We start from the raw sequence: 14,702 nt of genomic DNA on the forward strand, positions 1-14,702 counted from the left end.
AATGTTTATAGCAGCAATGATGGACAAAGCCTAGATGTCCATCAACAGATGAATGGATAATGAAGATATGTTATATATGTACAATGGAATACTCAGACATCAAAAAAATCAAATCTTGCCATTTGCAATGATGTGGATAGAACTACAGGGTATTAGAGTGAAATAAGTCAATCAGAGAAAAACAATTATCATGTGAAATCACTCACTCATATGTGGAATTTAAGTAACAAAACAATCATAGGGGGAGAGAGGAAAAAATAAAACAAGATGAAATCCGAAAAGGAGGCAAACTATAAGATACTCTTAATAGTAGGAAACAATTGAGTATTGATGGAGGGGAGAGGGGTAACTGGGTGGTGGACATTAAGGAGGGCATGTATGTAATGAGCATGGGTGTTATATAAGACTGATGAATCACTGACTTCTTACAATGACTTCTAACACTGAAACTAACAATACACTATATGTTAATTAATTTAACTTAAATTTTAAAATTAAATAAATTTAACATATATACTGGGTTTTTTATTTTTATTTTTTAATAAATTTATTTTTTATTGGTGTTCAATTTACCAATATACAGAATAACACCCAGTGCTCATCCCGTCAAGTGCCCCCTCAGTGCCCGTCACCCATTCACCCCCACCCCCCGCCCTCCTCCCCTTCCACCACCCCTAGTTCGTTTCCCAGAGTTAGGAGCCCTCATGTTCTGTCTCCCTTTCTGATATTTCCCACACATTTCTTCTCCCTTCCCTTATATTCCCTTTCACTATTATTTATATTCTATACTGGGTTTTTTAGACTCAATCCTATTACTATTACACACTTAAAAGATACAGGATAGTATAGACATAACTTTTATGTTCACTAGGAAATAAAAATTAATTTGCCTTGCTTTATTGCAAAATTTGCTTTATTGCTGTGGACTGAACCAAACCTGTGATTATCTATGAGGTTTGTCTGTATAAAGAACTTTACCAGGGGCAGCCCCGGTGGCGCAGTGGTTTAGCGCCACCTGCAGCCCAAGGTGTGATCCTGGAGACCAGGGATCGAGTCCCACATCAGGCTCCTTGCATAGCATGGAGCCTGTTTCTCCCTCTGCCTGTGTCTCTGCATCTCTCTCTCTCTCTCTCATGAATGAATAAATAAATAAATAAATAAATAAATAAATAAATAAATAAATAAATAAATAATAAAAAGAACTTTACCGGAAGAGTCAGCCTATCATCGTTTAAAACTCAAATCCATCATGACTGCTAAATGGAAGATTTTTACTTAACAGGACCAGATCATAAGAAACTTCACATACCTTACAGTTGCTAGGCTATACGAAGTATTTTCTTGAGACCTGGAAGTAGTTGTTCATTCTGTGACATCTGAGGTCCCCCCCCCCACCAAATTTCTTCCAAAACCTCAGGGTAAAGCCCCATATCTTAGTTGACTCCCAGGAGGAGTTGTTCCCAGGCTTTGCTGTCTGCATGCTGAAAATACTGATGCTGTGAGATGACTGAGATTGTATCTTAGGTAGGCAGGAATCCTAGTTCTCAGCTCTGAGTTTACTTGGGGGTCCGGTGGTTTCTTTTAAAAGTAAGTGGTATAAATAGTGTTGAGTCACTAGTACTAGAAACATGCCAAGAAGTCTACAAAGAAAATTTGGAAATTTTAAAGAGGAAGCATAATTTTACTTAAGATATTACTGGCTAGCTCACAAAAATTGCTCAGAAATGTCAACTAATGTTATGTACCAACAATTGACCTAGGTCAAATCGGACTTTATACTTATTGATATTGGTTAAAGTTATTTTCCATTTTTAAACTTCCCAGGTACGTAAAAATCCATTTTTCAGACAGCCTAATCTGTCAACCTTTAGGGAAGACAGCATGTAAAACTTTATTTAAGAGAGAGGAGTTACAATGGTGGAGAAGTAGGGGGACCCTGGGTTTTCCTTGCCCCTTGAACAAAGCTGTGTTGAGGTCAGATCACTTGGAACACCCAGAAAATAACTCTGAGGATTGGAAGAAAGATTTCCTTGGTGGGAGGGAGACAGTGTGACAGGTGTGAGATATGTGGAAGTGAATTGAGGTGGAGAAAAACGGCCACACCATGGAAGGGATGGGGCCCTTTCCACAGAGAGAAAAGGGAGAGAAAGAGTAGTTGAGACAGTATGGCACTGGGTCCACATAAGGAGGAAACCTGTCTGTACCACCAACTGGTAAGAACTGAGTGTCACAGGGTTTTTGCAAATAGTGTGTAGAGCTCAGACTTTGGAATTTTGGAAGTGTTAAACTTTTGCTGGAGCAGAGCTGTGGCTCCTGCACAAAGTGATGCAGGGATCTCCTGAGTTGCATAGTAGAGAACATTCCCCCTCCTGGAATACATTTGGAAGAGGGTATATTGCCCCTCCAAGGACAAAAGACCCCGCAGGTGCCAGCAAACAGCCTTTCATTGGCAGTGGACAGAGGTGTGCGTAGAGGGTGGCTAATCTGGTCAATGCTTTTTGCAGTGCTACAACATACATTCTGTGCATTATGCAGGCATGGGACTGTTTTTCTGGGACAAAGGACACTAGACACAGCATGGCAGGGAAGCTGTTCTCCAGAGAAAGGAGCAAATCTGCAAAGTGGCCAGTCCTTTAAGACTTGGAGTTTTGAATCCAACAACGTGCTAAAGATAAAACACACGAGAGGTGTGGCACCAGGTACACTAACAGCATTCACTTTTCTGGGAGGGCTTCCTGTACAGCAGAGAGGTGTGAGATCCCTGGTCCAGGGACAAGAGTGGGGTGGCACCATTTTCCCCTCCCAACCAACACGGTCCAAATATAGAGAACTACACAGTGTCTCCCCATAGAAGTGGGAGCTCCTTATACCAAACCTCATCCCCCAGTGCCTGGAAAGTGCATATTTACTGGAGCAGGACTAACTCTGAACCAGCAAGTGGGCCTCTCCCTCAGAATACCATCACAGGCAGCAACCTGCATGCACCAAGTCTACTGATCATACAGTGCTTCAAATCATCACCTGCAGTTCTGGTGGGACCAAGCTGTATTTTTTTTTTTTTTGCTTTGAAATAAGGCTATAGTTTTTTGTTTGTTAGTTTTACATTTCCTTCTCTCTCTCTTTCTAGAGAGAGAATATATATATATATATATATATATATATATTACCATATATATAAGGGATCAGATTTCTTTTTCCTTGGAATCAGGCTATTTTTTGATTGTCAGTTTAGGGTTTGTTTTTGTTGTTGTTGTTACTGTTACTGCTGCTGCTGCTGTTCCTTTTCCCTTTCTCTCTCTCTCTCTTGGATCAGGCTTTTTTCCTTCTTTTCTTTTTCCAGGCTTATTTCAACAAATAAAGCACACCTAAAAAAAAAAAAAAAAAAAAAAAAAAAAAAAAAAAAGCACACCTAGTTAAAATTCCAAAAACTCCACAGTGCAAGCAAGGGGAAACTATGCAGAGTATTGACCAGTGAGAAATAACAGCCAAAATGCAACAGGAGAGTGCTTGCAGCATACACCAGAAATTCCTAAAGTACCAGGCCCTGGACAGTGTATGACACCATTCCCCCTTATTAAAAAGTTTGATTGATTTATTTGAGAGAGAGAGAGGAGGAAGAGACAAAAGGAGAGAGAAAATCTTGAGCACACTCCCCACTGGGAGCCCAACGTGTGGCTCAATCCCATGATCTTGAAATCATGATCTGAGCAGAAATCAAGAGTCAGACACTTAACAGACGGAGCCACTCAGATACTCGAACCCCATTTTAATATAGTATTACTCTCAGATGCAGGTAACAAGTTTTCATGACAAGCAAAAGACAGAAATTTAGCCAAAATGACAAGATGGAAGAACTCTCCCCCAAATGAAAGATCAAGAAGAAATCACAGCCAGGGACTTGCTGAAAACATATATAAGCAACATATCTGAACCAAGAATTCAGATCAACAGTCATGAGACTACTAGCTGGGCTTGAAAAACGTTCATTTCAATAAATTATAGCTGAAAACGTCCTTAATCTGGAAAAGGAAACAGGCATTCAAGTCCAAGAGGCACAGAAAACTCCTCTCAAAACCAATAAAAAGAGATCAACACCATTACATATCATAGTGAAAATTGCAAAATACAAAGATAAAGAGAGGATTCTGTAAGCAGCTAGGGACAAAAGGTTCTTAACTTACAGGGGTAGGAGTTAGATGGTGGAGGGATAGGGGGACCATAAGTTTACCCGTCCATTTATTCATCCTTTGAATACAACCAGTTATCAAATCATTCTGAATACCTGATAAATCAGAGGCTTCAGAAAAATGTTGCAAGTCTACAAGTAGAAAAGTGATCACCATTTGGAAGGCAGGAGGTGCAGAGACTTGAATCCAGTGTGATACAGCTGAGGATACAGTGGTGGGGAAGGGGACTGCTTAAGGAGGCTACCACAAAGTATTATAATCAATGGAGCACAAAATCAGAACTTTTAGAAGTCTGCTACAATAGGAGAGATGACTGGCTTAAAGGTGCTCGAGTGGTGAAATCCCAGGTATGGCAGTGTGGTCTCAGGATTCCCTGGGTGCCAGAAAGAAGAGGGTGATGCCTAAGTGCATCAGAGTTCTCAAGCATAGGATCATAGAAGCCAGCTGAGAACAGCAAGTCTAGGTGCCTGCTTTCTGCTCCATGTTGCCATAAATTGTGAACTGCTGCACAGTCACATGACTGTTTTACATGGATGGCTCCAGCAAAAGGCAGAAGCATGGCAAGAACTTCCCCAGAAGGAACAGTGCAGGACTGGCCAGAAGAGTCTCTAAAACTTGGAGTTTTGAACCTCAGTGGCATGCCTGAGATAAAAATGCTCAGACACATGCAGGGTGAACATAGAGTTCTGATGGCAACTGGGGAGACAAGAGTTATTGAATGGTCTTCTGTGAGGGTTCACTGAAGTGGGCAGTGCAAATTTTCAACTCCAGGGCTAGAAAGCAGGTGCCACTAGATTCATCTCACCTATCAGTGCTGAAAGCCTTCAGGGAGCAAAATATCACTATCTAGTGGTATCTGGAGCTGCCTACACCAAGTCATGCCTCCCTGCAACCTGGAGGTGCACTGCCACCCAAGAATCAGCACAACCAGGCCCTTCTCCTAGCAGACCAGCACAAACAACTCACTTCCAGTGAGTTTACTGATCATAGAGGCTTGCAAACATTCAGCTCTAGGGAGAAACAGCATCTAGCATTCTTTGTATTTTTATTCTTTAGTCATTTATTATTATTTCAGTTATTTTCTTATTTCATCCATTTTTTATTCTTTTTTAATTTTTATTTTATATATACTTTATACATTATTACTATTTTGTCTCCTTTCATTGTTCTTTCTTTATATATAGATGGAGATATAGTTTTCTTTCTTATTTTGGGATTCAGTTTTTCTTTTAATTTTTTATTCAAATCCCATTTAATTAACATATACTGTATTATTAGTTTCAGAGGTAGAATTCAGTGGTTCATCAGTTCATACAAAACCCAGTGTTCATTACTTCAAGTGCCCTCCTTAATGCTCATCACCCAATTACACTATCTTGCCACCCACTTCCCCTCCAGCAACCCTTGGTTTGTTTCCTATAGTTAAGATTCTCTTATGGTTTGCCTCCCTTTCTGTCTTCCTATTATTTTATTTTTCTTTCATTTCCACTGTATTCATCTGTTTTGTTCTTAAATTCCACTATGACTGAAAACATATGGTATTTGTCTCTCTCTGACTTATTTCGCTTATCATAATATCCTCTGGTTCCATCATATCCATTGCAAATGGAAAGATTTCATTCTTTTCAATGGCTGAGCAATATTATATCTATCTATCTATCTATCTATCTATCTATCTATATCTTCTTTATGATATCCAGTTTTGTTTAACAAGCATACCAAGACATACCCAAGGATCCAGCTTTTTCTATGTGTGTTTTGTTGTTGTTCTTCTTCTTGTTTTAGTTGTTGTTTTTTTCTCTCCTCTTTTAATTTCTGGACAAACTGAGAATATGGAGAAATTCACCTCAAAAGAAGGAATAGGACGTAGTACTCACTGCCAGGGATTTAATCAATACAGATATAAGTAAGATGTCTGAACAATAATTTAAACCAATGATTATACAGATATTAGCTGGGCTTGGGAAAAAAAAAGCATAAAAGACACTAGAGAATCCCTTACTATAGAGCTAAGAGAATGAAAATCTAGTCAGGCCAAAATTTAAAATGCTATAATTGAGATGCAGTCTCAAGTGGAGGCCATAAAATGAATGAAGCAGAAGAGTGAATCACTGACATAGAAGATAAAAATATGGAAAATAATGCTGAAAAGAAGAAGGAAAGAAAACTATTAGATTATGAAGTTTTGGGATGATTCACTGAGTGGGAACTCAGTGAATCCATAAAGCAAAACTATATCCATATTATAGGAGTCCCAGAAAAAATAGAGTGGAGGAAAGAGGGCAGAAATTTTACTTAAACAAATTATATAGCTGAGAACTTACCTAATATGGAAAAGGAGACAAGCATTCAAGTCCAAAAAGCACAGAGAACTCCCCTAAAAATTAACAACATATAACAGTGAAACTTGGATGCCACAACATATAATAGTGAAACTTGGAAATCACAAAGATAAAGAGAAAATTCAGAAAGAAGGTTAATACAAGAGGTCCTTAACCTACAAGGGTAGACATGTAAGGCTGGTGGCAGGCCAGTCCACAGAGGCCTGGAAGGCCAGAGAAGACTAGCATGATATAGTCAATGTGCTAAATGAGAAATTTATACAGCCAAGAATATTTTATCTAGCAAGTCTGTAATTCAGAATAGGAGAGATAAAGAGTTTCCAGGACAAACAAAAAATAAAGATATTCCTGAACACTAACCCAGCCCTGCAAGAAATATAAAAGGGGACCCTTTGAGCAGAAAGAGACGAAAAAGAGCAAAGACCAAAAGAGAGACAATCTCTAGGAACAATGAATTTACAGGTAATACAATGGCAGTAAGTTCATATCTTTTATTAATTACTCTGAATGTAAACGAACTCAATGTCCCAATAAAAAGACAGAGGGTATTAGAATGGATTAAAAAAAAAGGCCCATCAATATGCTGCTTACAAAAGACTCATTTTAGATCCAATAACACCTCCAGATTGAAAGTGAGGGTTGGACAACCATCTACCTTGCTAATGGACATCAAGAGAAAGAATAGCCATCCTTAGACAAACTAGATTTCAAACCAAAGAGTGTAATAAGAAATAAAGAAGGATACTATTTCATAATAAAAGGGACTCTCCAGCAAGAAGATCAAAGAACTATAACTATTTGTGGCCCTAACTTGGGAGCACCCAAATATGTAAACCAACTAATAATAAGATTAAAGAAACACATTGATAATAATACAATAATACTCTGATAATCTTTTAACACCTTACTCATAACAATGGACAGATCTTCCAAACAAACCATCTAAGCAGATCTACAGGGAAACAAAGGCTTTGAATGACACATTAGACCAGAAGGCTTCACAGACATATTCAGTGCATTTCACTCTAAAGCAGCAGAAGCCACATTCTTCTCAAATGCACATGGAACATTCTTCAGAATAGATCACAACTGGGTTACCTAATCAGGATTCAACTGATACAAAAAGATTGAGATCATACCACACATATTTTCAGACCACAGCACTATGAAACTTGAAGTCAACCATAAGAAAAAAATTTGGAAAGACCACAAATATACGGAGGCTAAAGAACATCCTACTAAGGAATTAATGGGTTAACCAAGAAACTAAAGAAGAATTTTTAAAATACATGGAAGCAGATGAGAATGAAAACATAACAGTCCAAAACCTTTGGGAAGCAACAAAGACCATCCTAAGATAGAAGTATGTAGTAATCCTGGTTTTCCTCAAGAAATAAGAAAGGTCTCAAATATACAACCTAATCTTACACTTAAAAGAGGTGAAAAAAGAACAGTAAATAAAACCTAAATCCAGCAGGAGAAGAGAAATAATAAAGATTAGAGCAGAAATCAATGATAAAAAAACAAACAAAAAACAATAAGACAAAGCAATGAAACTAGGAGCTGGTTCTTTGAAGGAATTAACAAGATTGATAAACCCCTAGCCAAACTTATCAAAAATAAAAGAGAAAGGACCCAAGTAAAAAATCATGAATAAAAGAATAGAAATCACAACCAACCCTGAAGAAAAAGAAACAATTTTGAGAGAATATTATGAGCAGTTATATACCAACAAATTAACAATCTGGAAGAAATGGACAAATTCCTAGAAACTTACAAACTAGCAAAATTGAAACAGTGCATTTCACCCTAAAAAAAGTATAAAACCTGAACAGACCCATAATCAGCAAATAAATTGAATCAGTACTCAACTATTTCCAAACAAACAAGAGTCCAGGGCCAAATGGCTTCCCACAGGAATTCTACCAAACTTGTAAAGAAGAATTAATACCTATTCTTTTGAAAATATTTTTTAAAATTGAAACGGAAAGAAAAATTCCAAAGTCATTCTCTGAGACCAGCATTACCTTGATCCCAAAACCAAAGAGTCCACCAACATGGAGAATTACAGACCAATATCTCTGATGAACTTAGATGCAAAAATTCTCACCAAGATACTAGTTAATTGGATCCAACAGTACATTAAAAGGATTATCCACCACAACCAAGTGGGATTTATTCCTGGGGCCACAGGGGTGGTTCGACATCTATAAATCAATCAATGTGATAACCGACATTAATAAAAGAAAAGATAAAAACCATATAATCTTCTCGATAGATGCAGAAAAAGCATTTGACAAAATACAGCATTCTTTCTTGATAAAAATTTTATGTTGTGTGAATTTCAACCCAATTAAAAAAAACTGATCCTAAATTTTAAAAAGTACTAATTCAAAGTTTTAGAAAACCGCTCTATTAATTGATAGTTCTGATTTTTTTCATTAATATTTTCCAAGCATATTTATATTTAAGCTACATTATTCATTGTCTATACATCTCAAATTGAAATTTGACTTGTAACTACAGTCACAGAAATGCAACATTTCAGAAAGATTAATCTGGGAGTAGCATGCAGAATTAATGAAAAGGAGAGACAGAAATTTCATGTAGCTGATTATTCCAGTTATGGAGATTGGAATGAAGAAATAAAGACTTTGACGATGGTAGTAATATAGTCAAGGACCTTGAGAACAAGCCTCTATATACCCAGGGCATTCCCTGCTGGCTGTTACTGCTTTTCTGGCAGAGCAGAGCTGGAACCAAGAAACAAGCCCAGACAAGTTCTATGTGATCTGAGACAGGATGGTCACCAAATCTGACGTTTCTTTGATTTTTCCTCTCATTTTTTTTCAAGTTTGATCCAAATATTTGAAAAGCATTTACATATAGTAGAGAAATGGTTATGAAATAATGCCAAACCAAAACATTGACAGTGATTAGCATTGGGTGATAGAATTATAGGCTATTTCTATTTTCTTCTTTATTTTTTATAAATTTATTTTTTATTGGTGTTCAATTTGCGAACATATAGAATAACACCCAGTGCTCATCCCGTCAAGTGTCCACCTCAGTGCCCGTCACCCATTCACCCCCACCCCCCCGCCCACCTCCCCTTCCACCACCCCTAGTTCATTTCCCAGAGTTAGGAGTCTCTCATGTTCTGTCTCCCTTTCTGATATTTTCCTCTCATTTTAATGTTAAAAATCACACCCAAAGGTGGAGAGTTAACATGCAAATGAAACCTACAATTTATGAAGAAGCATGTTCTGTCAACTACAACTGTATGCCCAATTCCCTATATTCCCCACCCCTACATGCTTACACACCACTCCTTTCCCACCTCAGCCCCTTTAAAACTTTCTGTGGCTATTTTTGGAGGAGCGAGTCTGACACCTCTGTCCTGATTATGCCTCACCCCTTACCTGTAGCTGTTGCCCCAATAAAATTTGCCCGTGCCTTTCATCTTTGAGCTCAGCCTTTCTACTGTTGCTGAATCCAAGGTCCCAAGTCTGGGTATTTTAGTATGATGAGTTTTGATGTAAATAATTTATTTTGATGAAAATAATTTTGCAGATGTAATTAAAGTTCCTAGTTAGTTGACTGTAAATAAAGGAGAATATCTTTGTGGGCGTTACTTAATCAGAGGGAGACCTGTAAAAGACGCTTAGACATTCTCTGACCTAGACTCTTTTTGTTAGTTTTGTATATAAAATTCAATTTGAGGGACGCCTGGGTGGCTCAGTGGTTGAGTGTCTGCCTTCAGCTCAGGGTGTGATCCCAGAGTCCCAGGATCGAGTCCCACATCGAGCTCCCTGCATGGAGCCTGCTTCTCCTCCCTCTGCCTGTGTCTCTGCCTCTCTCTGTGTCTCTCATGAATAAATAAATTAAATATTTAAAATAAATAAATAAATAATAAAATAAAATTTGATTAACATATAGTGTATTATTAGTTTCAGAATTAGAGTTTAGTGATTCATCACTTGCATATAACACCCAGGGTCATTACATCAAGTACCCTCCTTAATGCCCATCACCCAGTTACCCCACCACCCACCCACCTCCCCCACAGCACCCCTCAGTTTGTTCCCTCTAGTTATGAGTCTCTTGAGGCTTGTCTCTATCTGATTTCATCTTATTTTATTTTCCCTTCCCCTGTGTCTGAACTAGACTCTTAGCATGTAACTCTGCACTTGTTCTCCCTTACTTAGCTGTCACTTCCTTTGCCAATTACCTGTGAACACCAAATTCAGCTTTTGTCTGCTTGTAATCATCTCTTTCTGACAGTATGTGAACAACAGCATTGGCCCATGCCCAAGAATTCCCAGCTAACTTCCCCTCCTGATGGCCTGTCCTACACATTTTGGACTTGTTTAGCTCCAGTCTGAACAATTAGGTAAGCAAATTCCTTGTAATGAATCTTTTAACCTAGGTGTTATATATGCACATATATCTCCTAGTGTTTCTGCCTTTCTGATTTAACTCTGATTGATACATATTTTGATACTAAACATGGCTCCAAAGAAACAGAATCTTAAGATTAAATTCTCTGAATTGTTTTCTGGGTTATCTGGAATTGGTTCTCTGGTTAGATTTTTTTAAAGATTTTATTTATTTATTCATGAGAGACACACAGAGAGAGAGAGGCAGAGACATAGGCAGAGGGAGAAGCAGACTCCATGCAGGAAGCCTGATGCAGGACTCGATTCCGGATCCCGGAATCATGCCCTGAGCCAAAGGCAACCATTCAACCAGTGAGCCACCCAGGCAATCCACTGGTTAGATTTAAAGGCACTGATAACCCTGATTATGACTCTGTAATCCATAGAATCATGTGGCAGGACAGTTATTCAAATTTCACTGCTGGATATCTATAATTGAATAACGTTAGGAGGTGAGTTTCTAGGTGCCCAAGTGCTTGTTAGAATATTTCAATAAAAATAAAGAATAAAATGGATTTAAATGATTGCTCCTAACTGCACAGAGAAATTGAGGAAAGTAAAGTAAAGAATGAGCCAAAGGGACATCTGTAATAGTCCCCCCTGAGATAGTTGCGTTGAGAGGCACTGATGATCTTTGTCAGGACTTACACCCCCAAACTGCTCTTTCCATCTAAACCTATATACTAGACTCAAATCTCAGCAGAATTTGATTACAAATGGAGGATGAGGAGAGGAGTCAAGAATGTGTCTTCATTTAAAAAAGAAGAAGAAGAAGACCTCATTATATGGCTTCAGCAACTGGATGAAGAGTGGTACCCTTCCATGAGATGGTGATAAAAGTGGTTGAGCAGATTTGGAGCTTGGGAGGCAGAGGTGAAAACAGTTTTAAAGAATGTTTGAGTCCAGTGCCTGCAAGACAGAAATATACAAGAGTAAGTTTGACACAGGTCTGGCCAAGAGAAATAGAAGGAAAGGATGCAAAAATATTTCAATAAGGAAAATGTTTTCTGGATGCAAATTGTCTTTTTTCCAAAGTTTTCCACAATAGACACACCTTATCTGACATTATGGTATTACACACAGCATTCTTTCTGATCAAGGAACTCACTTTAGAACAACAACAAAAACAAAATGAGCCTGTGCTCATAGGTTTAATTGATTCTATCATGTTGCCCATCATCCTAGAGCAGATGCCTTGATAGAATTTACTTAGATTATTTTTAATTCATTTCATCAACATTTTAAACTTTTCAGTCTACAAGTCTTTAACCTCTTTGGTTACATTTACTCCTAAGTATTTTATTCTTTTTGATGCTATTGTGAATGGAATTGTTTTCTTCACTTCCTTTCCAGATCGTTCATTGCAAGCGTATATAAATGCAATTAATTTTTAGATACAGATTTTGTATCTTGCAACCTTGCTAAATTCATTTACTAGTTCTAGTAATTTTTTTAGTGGAGTCTTTAAGATTTTCTACGCACAAGATTATGTCATTTGCTAAGAGAGATGGTTTTTATTTTTTCCTTTCCAATGTGAATTCCTTTTCTTTTTTTCTAATTGTCTTAGGTAGAATTTAAGTACAATGTTGAATAGAAGTGATCTTACAGGGAAAGTATCCAGTCTGTATGGGGATGTCTATAGATGCCTTTCATTGTGTTGAGGAAGTTCACTTCTATTCATAGTTTGTTAAATGTTTTTTATCATGAAAGGTTATTGGGCTTGATCAAATGTTTTTTCTGTATCATTGAGTTGGTTGTGTGATTTTTTGTATTAATCAATAGTGATGTTAGTTGATTTTTGTATGTTTAAATATTTGCATTCCTAGGATAAATCCCATTTATCCCACCCTTCTACTTCCTAGCTCTATGGATTTGACTACTCTAGATAACTCATGAAAGTGGAATCATACAATATTTGTCTTTTTGTGATTGGCTTATTTCATGTAGAATTTTGTCTTCCTGGTTCATCCACATAGCATGTGTCAGAATTCACATTTCTTTTTAAGGATGAATATTATTCCATGGTATATACATACCACATTTTGTTTATCCATCTGTCAATGGATAGTTGGGTTAGTTCCACCTTTTGACTATGGTAAAAAAAAAAAAAAAAAAGCTAATATAAACGTGGTTGTACAACTATCCCTTTGAGACGCTGTTTTCGATTATTTTGCATATATGTACAGAAGTGAAATTGCTAGATCATATGATGATTTTATGACTCATTTTTTGAAGAGCCTCCGTATTGTTTTTACAGTGTTTGCACCATTTTACATCCCCACGTATGGTGCACAAGAGTTCCAATTTCTCCACATCCTCATAAAACTTGTTATTTTCTCTTTTTATGGGTTAGGGAGTGGGAAGAGCAGGTGGTTATTTTGATAATGGGTGTAAGGTGTAATTTCATTGTTGCTTTGATTTGCATCTCACTAATGATTAGTGATGTTGAACATCTTTTCCTGTGCATATTATGCATTTGCAGATCTTTTTTTTTTGGAGAATATTTATTCAACTCCTTTGCCCATTCCTCAATTGAGGTTTTTTTAATTTTTTGACTTAAATTCAATTTAATTGGGGCATGTGGGTGGCTCAGTTGGTTAAGCCACTGCCTTTGGTTTGGGTCATGACCTCAGGTCCTGGGATAAAGTCCCACACCAGGCTCCCTCCTCAGTGAGGATCTGCTTCTCCCTCTTCCACTGACTTCCCTCACCACCCCCAACTCATACTCTTTCTCACTCTTTATCTCTAAAATATATAAATAAAATATTTTCTTTTTTTAAGATTTCATTTATTTATTCATGACAGACACACACAGAGAGAGAGAGAGGCAGAGACACAGGCAGAGGGAGAAGCAGGCTCCATGCCGGGAGCCCGATGTGGGACTCCATCTCGGGTCTCCAGGATCACACCCTGGGCCAAAGGTGGTACTAAACCGCTGAGCCACCGAGGCTGCCCATTATAAATAAAATATTTTCTAGAAGTTAATTCAATTTAATTAACATATACTGTATTGTTAGTTTCAGAGGTAGAATTTAGTGATTCACCAGTTGCATAACACCAAATGTTCATTACTTCAAGTGTTCTCCTTTTTTTCCCCCCCAGGTGCTGGAATATGTTATTCTCTGAAGTTCTACATAATATTTAAATTCCGGGAAAAAAAGGACAAGCCATGTAATATTTTTTTTTTTCCCCAGAGTCTTGCTGTCAGCTGTGGAAGTATGTCAGAACCTCTACAAAAACCCAAATCATCTCGAATCAGGGTTCATCATCCCAACACGTCCCTGCACCTTTGCTGATTTAATGACACTCCCCTGAGGTCCAATACGGGGACTGCAGATTCCCCGCTGCAGTACTCAGTGGCTTGAAACAACAACAATAAAATATTTGTTATGTTTCTGAGGACGCAATCTCCTGGGCAGGGCTGGGGTGGGGCAAGGATTGTCTCTGCCTCCCCCTGCTTTAGGCTTCAGCCTTTGGAAGCTGGGGCAGGATGCATCTGAAGGCTCGTCCACGTGCCCGACATCTGGGCTGGGGAGACACAAGGCATAGCGGCCTCTACGCGGTCTCTGCAGCACGGTGCCTTCGCAGTGCCAGGTTTCTCAGGTAGTGGCCCAGGGCTCCCAGGATACGTGTCCCAAGAGAGACAGCAGAAAGCCAGCCACGGAAGTCACAGAGTATCACTTCCCTGCATTTCCTTCATCATGAGCAGGTCACTGAGGTCTCATATTCACGGA

At 38.2% G+C, this 14,702-nt stretch overlaps 1 protein-coding gene across 3 annotated transcripts in view; it reads left to right on the plus strand.

The window, feature by feature from the left end:
- Window positions 1–14,326, plus strand: part of TUBGCP5 (tubulin gamma complex component 5) — a 95,527-nt gene extending 81,201 nt beyond the window's left edge. For 2 of the 3 annotated variants that reach the window (XM_077868077.1, XM_077868091.1), the window contains exon 23: window positions 14,071–14,324. In XM_077868077.1, coding sequence (XP_077724203.1) covers window positions 14,071–14,264 — 194 coding nt within the window. In that variant the 3' untranslated portion in view covers window positions 14,265–14,324. Of the gene's footprint in view, window positions 1–14,070 lie in introns of all 3 variants that reach the window. The other variant, XM_077868086.1, reaches the window with a different exon arrangement.
- Window positions 14,327–14,702: the final 376 nt, after the last annotated feature.

Source organism: Canis aureus, chromosome 2, assembly GCF_053574225.1.
Source record: "Canis aureus isolate CA01 chromosome 2, VMU_Caureus_v.1.0, whole genome shotgun sequence".
In the NCBI taxonomy this organism is placed as follows: Eukaryota; Metazoa; Chordata; class Mammalia; order Carnivora; family Canidae; genus Canis; species Canis aureus.